This window comes from Anopheles stephensi, chromosome 3 (genome assembly GCF_013141755.1).
Source record: "Anopheles stephensi strain Indian chromosome 3, UCI_ANSTEP_V1.0, whole genome shotgun sequence".
NCBI lineage: Eukaryota > Metazoa > Arthropoda > Insecta > Diptera > Culicidae > Anopheles > Anopheles stephensi.
This window is the reverse complement of record NC_050203.1, coordinates 6,110,423-6,126,394: the sequence shown is the minus strand read 5'-3', so window position 1 is coordinate 6,126,394 and position 15,972 is coordinate 6,110,423. Positions and strand designations below refer to the sequence as shown.

At 49.1% G+C, this 15,972-nt stretch overlaps 2 protein-coding genes across 2 annotated transcripts; one reads left to right on the top strand and one right to left on the bottom strand.

Moving 5' to 3' along the window:
* The first annotated feature begins 151 nt into the window (after window positions 1-151).
* Window positions 152-1,576, top strand: LOC118510382 (vesicle transport protein USE1). Its single transcript, XM_036052128.1, has 5 exons — window positions 152-430; window positions 499-823; window positions 905-967; window positions 1,041-1,182; window positions 1,253-1,576. The coding sequence occupies exons 1-5, from the start codon at window positions 285-287 to the stop codon at window positions 1,294-1,296; spliced, it is 720 nt and encodes a 239-aa protein (XP_035908021.1). The 5' UTR covers window positions 152-284; the 3' UTR covers window positions 1,297-1,576.
* LOC118510354 (electron transfer flavoprotein-ubiquinone oxidoreductase, mitochondrial) lies at window positions 1,498-4,545 on the bottom strand. The gene is made up of 4 exons (XM_036052055.1): window positions 3,926-4,545; window positions 3,621-3,740; window positions 2,419-3,553; window positions 1,498-2,338 (listed from the first exon to the last, which is right to left on the bottom strand). The coding sequence occupies exons 1-4, from the start codon at window positions 3,954-3,956 to the stop codon at window positions 1,801-1,803; spliced, it is 1,824 nt and encodes a 607-aa protein (XP_035907948.1). The 5' UTR covers window positions 3,957-4,545; the 3' UTR covers window positions 1,498-1,800.
* Window positions 4,546-15,972: the final 11,427 nt, after the last annotated feature.

The following is a 15,972-nucleotide window of genomic DNA, read 5'->3' as shown; positions in this document are numbered from 1 at the left end:
CAGGTTTTGTTGGGATAAATGGTCGCTAAATGTTTCAAATTAGTGTATCATACAGCGAGTGAAAGTGATATGCACAAAAGGTGGCAGAAAGTTCCTAAATTAATTGTTGATTCTTTGGCAGCTGGAACACGAACCAAAACTGCATCGAATTTGACGTTTGTGGCAGTCGAATAGTTTGTTTACGTGTCGACCGGTCGATATTTTTGCATGAATTAGCCAATTTTTCCTCGACCGAGCTAAAGAAATCGGATCAAAGAACACACTGCGTTGCCACACAGCAAGCCATGGCATCGAAATTAGAAATAAATATCCGCAGCTTAATAGCACAGTGCGAAGAGATCGTTGCCGTGGACAAACAGGACTGGCGGCTGAAAAAGTACATCCGATCGCTGGACATCATGATTGAGGAGCTGGGCGAACAGGAGCTAGAGTAAGTAAAGCTTGGGCGCGGCTTGCCTGGCAATAAAACCAAATCACGCTTCTCGCCATCTGCTACAGGGCATCGGAAGAGAAGCTCGTCGAAGGGTACCGGAATAAGTGCACCGAACTGAAACAGGCCTCCAACTACGTTGAACCATCGGCCGAAGAAAAGCGACGACTCCGGATGAAACCGCGAGCCACAGAACCGCTCGGGGACGATGTGATGCGCGAGGTGCGCCAGGTTCAAAATCAAATGTTCGAAAAAGAGCTACGCAGTGAGCTGTTCAATGGAAACTTTTCCACGATACGAAGGCGAGCCGGGCAGAAGGTGGCAGAAAATCTGGAACAGACGGTCAAGCAATACTCAACCGAGCAGGAAAAGCTTGCGGAAGATATGCTACGGGTAGGAGTTTGCGGACGGGTTTGGAGAGTATTTAACTAGATTTGTTTGGCTAATCATGACTCATGTTTCTCTTTGGAATAGTTAACGCGGAATTTGAAGGAACAGACGGAAACTGCCAATAAGATTCTAAAGAAAGACACCGAGGTATTTGTTTGACGAGTACGTTCAGCACGAATCGAAAACTGATTCCAGAGCTTCTTGTTCCGCTTACTTGCAGATCGTCTCGAAGTCAGCCAAGCTATCGGACCAAAACACTTCATCGCTTACGACGGAATCATCCAAACTTCAGGAAAACTCAAAGAAAGCGTGCAAATGTTGGATGTGGTTGATGATAGTGTTCGTTATAGTGACATTCATATGTAAGTAGAACGAATACCTCCTGCGCCGTTTGCATTACATTACTTAACCATGGCCTTTTGCTTCTTGCAGTTATGGTAATGTTTATGAAAATAATGAAAAAGCGAGTGTACTAAAGGCTGTATCGACGGTGGAACAAAAACCTTGGTTACGGGGACACAAAACGGGCAAGAAAAGACAACGACATCAAAGCAGGCTGCTACTTTCCTCCCCAATCACTGTGTGTGCGTGCGTGTGTACGGTTGCTTTGATCGGTCGCTTAGGAGTAAATCTTTGATAAGGAGGCGTGTTTTTGTTGATCAGTATCTGCATTTTTGTTTGTTGTAAATTTTGGCTTTATTGAAGAGTATGAATAATATACAAAACTAGAATCCTTTTTTCTTTTGTAAAAAACTTTCTCTGCCCCTTCTTTTTCACCTGAGCTGTGTGATATTTCGAGGTACTTCTGGCGGAATGTTTCAGTGTGCGTGCGCGTGCCTTTTTGGTGTGTGAGCGGGGGGAATCGATGTGAAAACTTTATTACTTAACAAAATAAATTCGACCATGCCCTTCGGGTCAGGCGACCACGGACAATATGCTACGATCGTGGAAGAACGAATGAAAGAGCTGCAACGGATGCTTCACATGCCGTTGTAAGCTGGACCGCCACCACCTTCCGGCACGACCCAGTTGATGTTCTGCGTTATGTCTTTAATGTCGCACGTCTTGCAGTGGATGCAGTTTTGTGCGTTAATCTGCAGCTTCATGTTACCGCCCTCATCGTTCGCTACGTATTCGTAAACACCGGCCGGGCAGAACCGGGCTTCCGGCCCGTCGTAGATGGTGAGGTTGTTCTTGACCGGGACGGTATCATCCTTCAGCGTAAGATGGGCCGGTTGATCACCCTCGTGGTTGGTACCGGTTAGCGCAACCGATGAGAGCAGATCGAACGTGAGCTTGCCGTCCGGTTTCGGATACTCGATCGGTTTGCATTCCTTGGCGGGCTTGAGGCGGGTGTGATCGGGCGAACCATGGTGCAACGTCCACGGTTCACGGCCACCGACAAGGATGCTGAAGCCACTGTACGCCACGCCTCCGTAAAGGCCAAGCCCGGTGTGGAAACTGGGACGGGAATTTCGCACCTTGTAAAGATCCTTCCACACGTACGATTCTTTTATACTGGAAAACAGAAGGTTCCGAACGATATTAGATCCTAATTAACCGTTAGCCTAAAAGCCTCAAAAAGCATCATCACTTACCGATCAGGATAATCTTTCGGCTCCAGGCCAGCCTTTTCTTGTGTGGCACCGGAAAACACAACATCGCACGCACTCTCGGCCGCCAGCATACCGCTCTTCATCGCGTAATGGCTTCCCTTCACACGCGGCACGTTCATAAAGCCAGCACCACATCCCACCAAACATCCGCCCGGGAACGTCAGCTTGGGAATGCTCTGGAATCCGCCCTCGTTCAATGCACGTGCTCCGTACGCAATGCGACTGCCACCCTCGAACGTATCGCGCACTTTCGGGTGCGTTTTAAAGCGCTGGAACTCTTGGAACGGACTCAGGTACGGATTCACGTAATCCAACCCAACCACAAAGCCTACCGCCACCAGTGGCGTCGGTTCGTTCAGATGGTACAGGAACGAGCCACCGTACGTGTTCTTATCCAGCGGCCAGCCGATCGTATGCTCCACCAGACCGGGCTTATGATTTTCCGCCTTAATTTCCCACACCTCCTTCAGCCCGATACCGTACGTCTGGGGGTCGTTTTCCGCGTTCAGCCCGAAGCGTGACATTAGCTGCTTCGAAAGATGGCCACGGCAACCTTCGGCGAAGATGGTTGTTTTCGCGTGCAGCTCCATACCGCGTGCAAATGTGTCCTTTGGAGCACCGTCCTTGCCGATACCGACGTCACCGGTGGCAATGCCCTTTACGGACCCATCCTCGTGGAACAGTACTTCGGCTGCGGCTGTGCCGGGATAGATTTCAACCCCGAGCGCTTCCGCTTGCTGTCCGAGCCAAGCTACTACGTGCCCCAATCGGACGACGTAGTTGCCGCGGTTATCCATGGGCCAGCCGGGGAAGATTGGGATTGGCAGTTTGGCCGATTCGGTGAGGTAGGAGAATTTGTCATGCGTTACGGGCGTGTTCAATGGTGCGCCCTGTTCCTTCCAGTCCGGGATGAGTTCGTTGAGGGCCACCGGATCGAGACACGCTCCGGATAGAATGTGTCCGCCTACTTCGGCTGCTTTTTCCACCAAGCACACCCGCAACTCTTGGCCCTTTTCAGCTGCTAGTTGCTTCGCCCGAATAGCTGCCGAAAGCCCAGCGGGACCTCCACCGACGATAAGGATGTCCGCTTCGTCGACGAATCGCTCCATGTCGACCTCTACAATCAAAAGCGATTTGTTTTTGCCATCACGATGATAAAAGCAGCTTCATTACTCATTACTTACCTCCCCATCGTGGATCTTTATCCCGCGGGTGGACCGTGTAGTGGGTGGTAATTTTCGGGAACTGAGCCGATACTTCCGAATAGTACCGGGCTTGCTGGCGGTTCAGTATTGTTCGAGCATCTGCGAAATGAAAAAGCCACAATTACGTCCAATTGTGTAAATCAGCGGCAACAAGTCGGCAACATCACGTCAAAACATTCGCGCAACGTCGACCAGGGTCAAAGTCCAATGTGCACCGAAAGGAATCGCCCCCCCCCCCCCCCTTCAGAGCTACTCCCCCGGGGAAACTGATTCACTCTACTTACACTTGGCAATGTTTAGCATGTTCCGGGCCATGCCGATCGATTAGGTCCACTTGTGGAGCACAGGCTAATCGTACCGCAGCGCCGTTTTGTTATGTAATTTTTTTTGCGACCTCTCCTAGAAGGCTCCAAAATCCTACCGCTGGTGCGAAGATTCTGGACCGAAACGGGAACTTTCTTCGACTGTTAGCGACACGCAAGCACCTTGAGCACACTTTGCGCAAAGAACACAAAAGTGCGTTCGATCTCGAGACCGCACTCGTTTGGCTGTGTAGCGGTGGGGATGGCTTTCGATGCACTTTGGCGTAATCGGATTCGTAATCGGACTCGTGGTTCGTAATCGCTGACCACTTTGAAGCGGTTCCAAAACAGCTGAGCGATTGTGTTTGTTGATTAGGCGAGAATGATAATTGCTACTTCTTCCTTTTCTTCTTATCCTTCTGATGCAGGAAAACGGAATTGTGCCACGGAATATCACTTCTCTGATCTTGGTTCGGCAAACATGATGTGAAATGTTTAGTAAATATAGCTCAACTCTTGTTTATTTACAAGTTTTTGCACATTTCAGTATCGTCGACAAAGTTTTACACAACATTACAAACATATTTTTATTGTTCGGCTTTCGGCGGCTGCGCTGTCAGACGTAAGACGTCAGACGTTTGAATGTCAAATTTAAAATTTATGGCTCAAGACCGTTACAAATAAGCGAAAGATATGGTTTAGCTATTTCTTCACCGCCCTTAATTTGTAATTGTAAAAATGCTAGTTAAAAAAATAAAATTTTGTATTATGTACCATGAAATGAAGTTATTGGATTACTGGGTAATAGATGGAGGGAGTTTTGTGGCACATTTTCCTTTTGAAATTAGTCAAGTGCTTCGTGAGATCATATTCGTTTCCAAACTCCTACTCTAGGCAGCTAAAAAGATTGATAGAATCCACACATCCGCTTCTGGACCTTTTTGAAAATTTAACCAAAAAGCCATCGTTAGAAACTGCGCAGGACTTTTTCGTTTTTTCTCACGTTCATTCATGTTTTCAACCATTCAACTTAGATCTTCAAAAGGATTTTCGTTTTCTCAAGGATGTGAGGTCAGTTCGAAAATGTGGGTCACTTGCGACAGGACTCCAGACAGAATTCCTTATGCACTTGTCGCACAAAAAAAAAAAAAATCGGACCGCCACGAAAAATACCGACAAACGCGACAAACAGTTCAAGTGATCCGAATGCTTCTCAATTAGCTTCAAGTACACATGTTTACCATTACACATGTTTACCGGCATGTTGTGTGAGAAATAAAACCACCAAAAATCAAACGCGCGATCGCAAGTGGATGCTTCCGTTTTGTGCGCATGGCGTCGGTGACAAACGCTCCACGGCCGATGCCAAGCATTCCGACGCAACGTCCTTGGTGTAATTAGTAGCACTTAAAATTCAATTACCGCGACCCGACGCGACGCTCGAACAAGTTCAAAGGAAGCGCTAGCCGAAGAGTTTTCATGCTGCTTCAGGTGACTCTCCACTGGCGGCCATTTTCCAAAAGGGCACCATTTCCCACCGGCAGGGATGCACCGAAGCTCGTCCATTTTTCGATATAGGTATGCGATCGATGCATGATCGTGCGAGATGTGTGTGTACCTTTCGTCGATGGTCCGGCACCGCCTACTATGTTGTCGGGCTTTTGTAGCACTCACTTCCGATGGTAGGGTTTCGTGTTTGTTTTATTGACGGGTCTCGGGATCGGGGCCGGAACCGGGCGGACGGATCAACGGGGATCGCTGGAACCGTCGTTAGGTCCCATTAATCACCTTCACCAGGAACGGTGTGTCCTGTGCAGGGCGTCGTAAATGTGTTGTTAGTTTTTCGATTCACCATAACCGTTATTAGCCTCGGTCATCTTCTGGACGGTTTCGGATGGATGGGTCGAATAGCTTTTTTTCTCTCCAATTCTTTCTAGTTTTCTCCGTCCCAATACAACCGGTGTGGGCTCTTCCGTTCCATGCCTACGGTGTCTCATTTCGTGCCGTTTCTAGCAAGTCATAATTATAATATTTCACCGCCCGTTCCCAGATCCGCTTGATCCTTGCAACGGACGGGGTCCCTTCCAACTGTTTCGATGACCTGCTGCACTGCGGCCCCGGAACCGTAAACACTAGGTTTGTGCAAACTGTGGGCACGATTAAGCTGACGGAAAAGAATGATCCTCATTATCAGGACAGAGCTGACAGAATGACTTCCTGTCGCTGTGTGTCTGCGCCAATGATTGGCACAGGCCGTCTGGCCCTTTTAGTAGGTCAGCAGGACCTGTTTGTTTTATTCCTTGCTGTAATTGTCGGAAAGGACCTTCATTTAAAAAGAAACACTCAACCAAAACATAAGGAAACTTAACTTTTAATACAATTTTTAAATCACAAAAACTGAATTAACTCTGCCCATCGAATGGAGAGAATATTCTTTTTTTTTATTACCTTCTTTCGCCCAACGTTGCTCAATGTCTGGCGCGACGGACTTCATTTTTCACGGCTTGCATCCCTCAACCTACCGGCCTCCAACCGACCAACTCCCTTCAGCCCAACCAAAAGCCGCGAGCAGAAGAGAGAAATTTAACAATTATTCCATCACTGTGGTAATTTTCATTTGTGAACGATAACTTCCCAAATTGTGAGACCCCCCAACGATTGACCGTTGGCGAAATGAAATATTCTCGGTCCGTTCCTTTTTTCCGGCCGTTCACTGGTTCGCTTGGCGTGGCGTTTCAAGCTCGTCTCGTTGGAGGCTTGTTAGTGGGGGGGAAAGACTCGCCCGCCTGCTTCCAAGGAAGATTGGCTTATCCTGCTCCTGGTGTCCTGCTGTGCCCTGGGGGAAGTGGGGAAGTATGTTAGGGGGTAGGGTGGGGTTTGATCTTTATCTTCTCCTCTTTATGCCGCTTGTGCCGCTGGCCCCCGCTCTGGAACAGCCAGGATAGTTTATTGGAGCTGATCGATTTTGCGATTGTAATAGATTTGCTTTTCTTATGACATTTGGCGTAACGTTCTGTTCTGGGTGATATGGGCGATAAAAGATTCCACTCGGCTGTGTGTATAATAAGCGGTTATTAATTTGTGCTTATCGATCTTAGCTAGCAGAGTTGTGGAAAACGTTGATCACAGGATATAGCAAAGCTTTATCAAATCAAGATAGGAATTTATAACAGTAATTAGAACAACGCAAATCTGATTCTGCAACATGGAAGGACGTTTTTGGTGAATGTGTACAGCATAGAAAACCTAATTTATATATAGTAGATGATACTAATGGAGGACTGCTCGGGGAGCTGTTGGATAAAAACGATCGTTATATCAGTTAAAGTAATACGAGTTAGGAGAACTGCTTAAATAAATTTACCCTGGAAGTTTCTCCATGTTTTCGAAGCTTGATGATCGAATCAGAGATCCCTTATGAACCAAAAGATCTGACGAAAAGATTCATTTAGTGACTTTTGGATAACTTATACATGTCTCTGCGTTCACTCCTGACCATAGCATTATTCCAGTGATCGTATTGTAATGGAGATTTTATTACAGGACATCCTTTCTAGGGTGTAACGAAAGACGACCTTGACATTTCATTAGACGAACAGTTCTGCTACTTGCACACCGAATCAATACCGGAAGTGGACTTCTTTCTTAAAGTCCCTAGGGTAAAAATTTCGCATTCTATCTCAGAATTCTTCCCTGGGCTTTCCCCCAGCAAACTTGTTTGTTTGTTTTGAGCATGGTTTTGTTTTATTATCTCCAAGATGACTTCATGCGCTTCATGGGCTGCATTCCCCGCAGTGCTTCCGGTTTCCGGTGCGTAAGTGAGGTGCCCTCGTTATCACTGCTCGGTATGGAATTTCCAGAGACAGATCGAATAGGACGTACACCATAAATTCCCTTGCATTGTGGTGACCAATGATTAGACTGATGGAAGGAAGCAAAACACGCTCCGAACTGACCCGAACCGACCGGAAGAGCAGGGATGCAGGGCATGGTGGAACAAAAAGGCGATGGAAGTGGAGGTGAGTCGAAAAACAAACACCCGGCCGTCCGACGGGTCCGGCTGACCGTCCGTGTCCGTGCCGGTTGGCGCCATGAAGTGCAATTTTCAAATTTGAGAAAACTAATACCTCTCAAGTGGATTTGTTCACATATTTTCTGCCTGACTTTTAACACTCGACTCGGGCACCCAGTCACCCGGTGCCAGTGTTTTGGGTTTGGCAATTTTTCGTTTTACGTTCCTTCCTTTTCACCGGTCTTCCGGCCTCCCACGGTTCCGGGTTGGAGGATGGAGATTTTGGTTTTTTTTTTTGTGTGTTCTTGTTGCTCGACAGCGTTGCGACAGGCAGCCGTATGGTCAGGCGGGAGGAATTATAGGTTAGGAATTTCCCATCCAAACCCATCCACCCGCCCCGTCGCCAAGCTTGTTGAAAGGTTTTGGTATTTATGTCGGTGCCAGGAACGGTAATCCTGCCGCCCGGACTGTCGTTAAGTACGGGTATCCTAATTTTAGCAAAAACCAACAAGCTGTCCATTTTCGTTTTGAGGCGGAAACGCTCGCTACTTGCTTGCAGGAAGGTAGGCTATGCGTTGAAACCGGTGGACAATGCGACAATGTTATTTTACTATGATTTGCATGTGGCAAAGTCACCTCTCGGTGGTTTCGAACAGGAAGTAGAGATCGAGTGCTAGAAAGTTCCTGCCGATTATCCTTAAAATGTGAGATAACGGACTGGTTGATGGAACACCGGAAGCCGTTTCGGGGAATCCGGAATGAGCCTCTTCTACCTGAGGGGAGCGGGAATGAATGGGAGCAGAGATTCAGAATTCTGGTTAGAATGATACATTTTTACTTCTACACAATTTTAGAAGATCGCAAGAAGATCTCCGTCGCATCAAGTTTCCGATCGCGCCTCCGTATTTCTCCCAATGCCACTTACTACCGAAACCTCTGGAAATACATTCCCAACAACCAACTTTGAAGTTACCATCCACTCGGCTCACCATTCCCGACCGTCATTGAATTGTCCGCGCACAACACATGTACGACACGATCCTTATCTTAAATGGTCTTCGCCTCTTTTCAGAGTTAACCGCCGCCTTGCTGCGAAGCATCGTGCTAGAGGACCGGCGAAGATGGTCACATAAAAACGCAAAGCTAAAATATGTATTCCCACCGAAAAAAAAAACTGAAAGCGCCAAGCGCCACTTTTGTTAGTCGATACGATGTCGCCGACCGAGTCCCGGGTCTGGCGACAGTCTTCCTGACATCGTGCGGCCGACTAGCGTGGCTCAATCGGTTGGTGACCATTCTGCTGCGTGATTCTGCCTCCGAACGTTGCACATTTGCTTAAGCCGCCGTCGAGCCAGGACAGTAGAATTGGTGAAACTATCGAGGCAAGGCATCGGTTTATGAATGATCGAATACGATCAGCGTCTCGCCAGCAATGCGTCACACACGCTTTTCCAGGGATAACACATCGGGTGGTCGTAAGGCAAGCGATGAAGTGACCCTGCACCGACCAAAGGGCCGGTAAGCCCGGCAGCGCTGCTGGAAGCTGGCGGCAATCGTCGGCGGTACCGTACTGCAGGGCGCTAAGATCACTGATCGTCAGGGTGTCGGTGGTGTCAATGGTGTAACGGAGTGGCGTCCGGCAGGGACAGAGAAAGGTCCTTTTTTTTGCTTGGCCAACTATGAATGAGTTTTTGCGATGCGATTGGCATTAGCATATTGGATGCTGGAACTGATGCGACACCAGCGGGTGTCCGTCGTCATTCATGCGATCTTGCGAGATCTTGAGATAGGGACGTGCGCCGACGAGACGATGATCTGCGAGGCTCTTCGGCCCAAAATCCTGCCTAGCTTAACGATAGTAAATTGGATTAGGAACAATCTTGGTCCCGGTGCCGGTGGAGATTGATGATAATGACCAACATTGCCATCATGACATGTGTTACCAATTTTCGTAGCAGAAGACACACTCGCTGTGGTCCATGTCCATCAATTTTCTAGTGCGTCCTCCACACGCGCGCCCGCTCATCTTCATTTCCAGGGTCCCCAATCAACGCCCAATTGAGCTGCAAATGCGAGCTTCCATCTGGTAGCGTCCAATCACACGAAAGCCTCACCCGCCATTCTCACCTGGCGCTCGGGACCACCTAGATGCGGAAGATTCCAGGTGACCCACCACCACCAATCCCACAAGCTGTCGTCATCGCTTGGGGGCCACCGGTCAATTGGGGCTCATTTTAATACCTCCAACCGAGGCGGCCTGTTTTGGACCGAAATTAGAGAAAATTAGCTTAACGATGGCAGCGTAACGAGCCCCTATTGCGAGCCCCGGTGCGAGTGTTAGTACCCTACCTAAATCGGCCCTCCGGGTGAGACTCGGCAAATACAAGCTCCCAAAGTAAGTAAGTCATTATTTTCTTTTCCACCCCCCCCCCCCCCCCCTCCTACTCGTTCGATGCGCGCCATTGAGCACGGGGAGAGACCCTCTAATGGGTCTGGCTAGTGTGATGTTGATGATCTATCCAAACCACCAAGATCGTGTGTGCGTGTGGCCTGGCCTCTTTCGATTTCGGCCGAACCGGGATCGGGGATAAGGTTTGAAGCCAGGCGCCTCCATCAATGGGTTCCTAGAGCCCTTTTCGTATCATCCAGCGAATGCCGGGATGTGGATGTGGCCAGAGAAGGTGGCACGTAATCGAAGCGCTGGAAGATGGCAGTTAGGCGGGGGTTTCAAATTCGGGACGGTGCTTAGCCACATCCTTCCCTACCTTTCCCTTCCCTCTTTCTTCCCTTACGTTTGCTAATCAACCCGGAATGACGGAGGCGATTTTCCACCATTTCATGCCGATGCGTAATCGATTTCGTCGGAAGTTATCTCGGTTGTTTTATCCACCACACCGCCATCCCATCAGAGCCTTTAGGAATCCACACAAGCGCACAATAAAAAAATAGCAACGTCATAATCAAAATGTGATAATTACCAACCATCGAAAGGCGGCTGGAAGAAACAATGGAAGCACGGAGCGAAGCATGGGCCCACCGGAGTCCGGGAGTTGGAAAAATGGTAATTGAAAATTAGAAAATTGGAAATAGATACAACGCACCTTTTGCTGATCGTTTTTTTGTAGCTCTTGTAGCGGGCGAGATCCTGCAACATGAGGGTTTTTTTTCGACTTCATCGTTGAAACATCCGGCATCGCAGTCGGTAGGCAACTGTCACAAAAAGCCGACGCGGCTCTGACCGGGCGAGCAAGTGATTGTCTGATCGGGAGAAAGGTGGCTCCGCAATGCGTGCTAATCATTCCATTTCCTGCGACAGAACACATTTAGCCGTCGTCGTTGGAATTTGAAATGTTGGATGTGTCCGACGAGGGATGCCAAGGGATCGGCGTCTGGACTGTGTTGCTCGTCGTAGTGCTTCAAGATCGGTATCGCCGTGATCGGAGGTCTTAAAAATCAACGTTGGAGCTGATGAAGTTTTTTGAGGGAGCTCGAACGAAGCAGCAATCCCCACGATAGCTGCTGGATCGGATGTAGGAAATGGCACGTGCTGTGGGCGAACGTGCGAGGAGAATGTTACCAAATTTATCGAACATGTGCTACACAGTCGATTTTATTGATGCGTGAACGTTTGGATGCCCCGTACGCCACATCTGGAGGCCGCCCGTTTTTGGGGAGCATGAGGTGAGTGATTTTATCACAAACGGCAAACAAATCAATATTGCCTTGTTTTCACCCAACATTCCGTTCCTTGGTGGAGATTCTCAGTGATGTGATGGGGATCGTATGCTGTTGCTTTTGTGTGCAATAAGAACAAGATATAAATCATCCCCAGTCTTACGGTAAAAGATGTTTTCCAATACAGGAAAAGCATAAAAAAATTTGAACCATACAATGTTAGACCTTAGCGCATTGAGCCCAATGATCAGTTGCGGTGGAGGCTCCTCCACCCGTATCAGATACCGCTCACGGCCGTAGTAAAAGGTACTTAAAAACACGTTTAGATCTAGATCTGTTTACCAGCGGCACACGTTCCCGCTTTATTCACATCCCGATTATGCATGCCCATCGGATGGGCAACCGTGCCCGGCTCGGGACCCTAACTACGGATAATTATGCTTCTCCCGAAAGAGCAAATATCTATAATCTACCCTGACCGATCGCACCGGCCCAGGGTTTTTCGGGTCCAAGAACGGTGGTCGGGAAAATCTATCAGCAAACCCCGCGGCGAGTATGTACACCGCAGTACAGCAATGTTCTAAGGCCCTCCTCAGCTTCCTTGCCGTGCCCGAACCGATGCCTAACTACCAATTTAATACGGCTATTACTAGGGCGATCTTTCTCTGCACGAGATCTCTTCCGCCGTTGTGGCAGTACTGGGCCGGGCTGGTGCAGGTGGGCGCGGGCGAAAGGGCGGCACCTTGTTTGTTGGTTTTAGGGTATATCGGAGCCAGCCCAACAACTGGTGCGTCCGCACATTTTGCATACTCATAGTACGATCATAAATCATTTCATTCACCTCTTCGCCGAGGCTCTGGCGGCCGGGGTTTACGATCGGTCCGTAGCAGATCGTGCCGGAGATCCATTCAAGTTCGAACGCAAGGCTCAAACGAGTGCGATTGATGCGATCTTGCTGAGCTGATAGCGAGGGGGGGGGGGGGGGGGGGGAGAAAGAGTTCCAGGCAGAACAAATTTCTTCACCCGGGCGTCATCCCGGGGATTTGTGTGTGTTTGTAATATTCGCAAACAAGTCCACTGGCGCCAACGATTAATGACAGCGATACGGTCGGTTTGCGCTGAAAATGAAGCATCGCTGGCGTCGGGCAGACACTGCGCGCGGGGCCACAAATCTGGAGACGTACACAATTTTTGACGGATTTCGGACGAACCGGGCATTAAATAATAAAACAACAAAAAAATGGCTCACAAAACGGCCCAGTGAAGGTTGGCCAGCGGTTTTTGGGTTGAGATTTTTTTGCTGGCGTTATGAGTCTGAGCGGAGAATGCCGGAAAAGAAGAGTGAACGGTGCAAATGAAACGGTTTGTCGCTTGTCGCACATTCTTGGGACGGATGTGAAATGTGTCGGACGAACATGGGAATTTTCGGGTGACAAAGCATGGACAAAGAGGGCCGACCGGCCTTGATGACAGCAGAAGTCGACAAGCTGAATCAAGGATTGTGCTGTCCGCCCGGCATGACATTTATCAGCCTGGTTCTTCGTATCTGGATCGTGAATTCGTGTCTGGGACACCGTCCCGGCTGATGGACGGATTGTTGCAGGTTGTTCTGGGAAACGACGTGCTTGACGAGCGCCGAGTACTCGGAAACGAGCGTTGCAGTTTCGGGCTGAAAATTTGGAGTCCAACAATGGCGATGGCTTAGGATGCGGTTGATGCAGTAATGACTTGCAGATGGTTGGTCTCGGTGACTTCGAATTCAAACTAACTAGATTTAATAGCTCTTGGCTGTTCCCCTATTTGTGACCGAGTTCTAATCTCCCAGATTTATGTATCCTGCTAGGTGATCGGTGATGAAATACGGTTCACCGCCTCGATTCATTCAGAAACAGCTTACACCGGAGCACCGGTTTTAGGATCGGAACGCTCTAAGTGGACATTAATTTAGCTAAATTAGCAGTTTGCAACCGTGAAATATGTTCACACCGTTTATTTATTTTAATGCCGTTTCCATTCCCATCGTGAAGCCGTGGCCACAGTTGGGGTAGCAATAGTTCACACAATGTCACACACGCTGCTGATGATGATGCACGACAATGGGTTTCTGAAGAAGGATTAAATTACATTCCGATCTTCTATGGTGCTCTAGCTCCAGTTCGGGTCGCACATCAGAAATCGTTTCACAGACATTGGACTAGCGGGAGCGACTGCCGCTGAGTTGCTGGGAAGCGATAAAACATGCAAACGGAATTATTACCATTTCATTTGGGTGAAGGCGAGGACCACTTTCCCGGTCCAGGTGCTGCTTTCAGAAGGACGAGTCCTCTGATGCTTATCTCAGGCCAGCGAATCGAGAACCGGGGGGGGGATTGATAATTCAATAAAATTGATTTTAACGCCTTCGCTTATCGCGGGTGTCTCGCATTGGTGGTTGTGAAGTAATAATTATGCGTCGCGACGTGTCCGATTTGCCTTTGTGCTGTTGTGCCCACAACCAAACCGAGGTCGTAAATGAAACCCATAAAGCAATAAAACCCGGAGCCACCAGCAAACCGGGAGGAACACCTTCGGTAGGGTAAGGTTCACATCGCCGGATAGTTTATTGATGAGTGAAAAGTGGTGTTTTACATAAATTTATCGCCACGCCAGCCAGCGCGGGCGATACGCGTTGATGGGCTGTGGACAGTTGTGGCCTGATGATGGTTTTATGGAGCTTTCTACAATTCCTCCGAAAAATGCTGGAACGATAACTTCGCTTCGGACGATCGAACGCGGGTGCGCTGACGGTCGGTAGTCGTGGAATCGTAGTGGGATTGATTTTCATTTCCAGCCCACGGAATCTGGTCTGTGGTGACCTTGGGGCATGGGCGTATACGGCGGGTGCTTCACGGTCCTTTATCGTTTCGTGGTAATCAGATATCGGCCGCTAGAAGCGCAAGGCAGTCGCGCGGGATAGAGATTCTTGCCCATCGCGCTTCGTTCGGTAGTTGCCGAACCTGAGAAGGAACCTTTCAATCACGTCTGGGCAGACGGGAAGGGAAGGGAGGCTTCTGTCAAAGATACCCAGGAGCTTTCCCACTTTCTTTCAGGTGCGCCATGGGCGGACGGGTGACGAAAGATCAATTTCCCACGAATTGAAGTCCCGGGCGAGAAGTTGCGGCTCAGAACGATCGATCGATCCATCTATTGCGGTTGGGCTCGCCAGCGTTCTAACGTCAGGAAAACTGTCAGAAAACAAGATTTTAAAAGTCAGAAAACTCGTGTATGCTTCATGCTGGTTTACCACGCCGTCACCGTGGCGTGTCGCGATCGTCTTGTCTTGGTGGGAGCTTAGAACTCTCAGAAGTAAGGGGTCGGTGATTTCGAGACACCTTCTCGCGGTTGGAACGGTTGTCCAGGATACGGGAGATACACCGGAGGGTTTGACACAGGTCCGCCAAACTACCACAGCTCGGATCCGTCAAGTGATCACCGGTCAGATGATGGAGGATAGATCGGGAAGGCAGCAAAAAAGGCGCACGCTGATGCTGGAATGGTTGGAATGTTGGTCCGGGCGAAAGGCGGTGGAATGAGAGAAAGAGAGTGAGAAATTTGTAAATGAAAAAAACTCAAACCCCGTACGATCAGCAAAAAGGGCAAGAAAACATTTGGAAGACACCGTACACCGGAGTCCCAACGAGCGTGGTGTGTGTGTGTGTGGACTCTGGCCCAAAAGCCCTCCACAGCAGGGAGAAATGACATAGACTCGGCTAATGAAAAGTAGCTCGTAGGCGCCATGCCACATGCTGTGCCCAGACAATGGACTGTTTGTTCTTTCGATCATCAACATGAGCCTGGGCCCGCGACCCACCCCCGGGGACCGTATTCGGGCGAGGCGAAGGCTCGGACACGATTTATCGTTTTGAAATTAGCTGTCAAGCCAATCTGGCTGCAGTCAGGGCAGTGCGTCGTCGTCCACCCGCCGCTTGCCCCGAACGCCGTACGATTCCGGTCCAGCGATCGATATCGCTGGGATGTCCGGAGGATGCTCTCTGCTGGGATGCGTTCGCTCTAGTGCCCCTTTGCTAATTTTGCCGCAAACTGTGAAGCAGCCGGAAGGATGCTCCGGGGTCGAGAAGGTGGTGTGTGAGAGCCCAATTTCATTACCAGGGATATGTAAATCACTTCTTCATCCAGGAAGGACCAGGGCGAGCGGCACCCTATTCTTCGAAGCACTACGATCGCTCGGAGGAAAGGAAATGAATGGTGAAATATTTGTCAATGAATTAAAATCGAGTCGAACAAGCAGGACAGTCTCTCGGCCAACGCTGGCCGAGTGAGAAAGTTAATTTGCTTCCTATTA

Excerpts from the sequence above, each read along its gene's own strand:
- LOC118510354 (XM_036052055.1), bottom strand. The coding sequence starts at position 3,956 with ATGGCCCGGAACATGCTAAACATTGCCAAGT. Across the intron at positions 3,741-3,925 it reads CATGCTAAACATTGCCAAGT|ATGCTCGAACAATACTGAAC; the intron begins GTAAGTAGAGTG and ends TTCATTTCGCAG. Across the intron at positions 3,554-3,620 it reads TAAAGATCCACGATGGGGAG|AGGTCGACATGGAGCGATTC; the intron begins GTAAGTAATGAG and ends TTTTGATTGTAG.
- LOC118510382 (XM_036052128.1), top strand. The coding sequence starts at position 285 with ATGGCATCGAAATTAGAAATAAATATCCGCAGCTTAATAGCACAGTGC. Across the intron at positions 824-904 it reads TTGCGGAAGATATGCTACGG|TTAACGCGGAATTTGAAGGA; the intron begins GTAGGAGTTTGC and ends TCTTTGGAATAG. Across the intron at positions 968-1,040 it reads TTCTAAAGAAAGACACCGAG|ATCGTCTCGAAGTCAGCCAA; the intron begins GTATTTGTTTGA and ends GCTTACTTGCAG.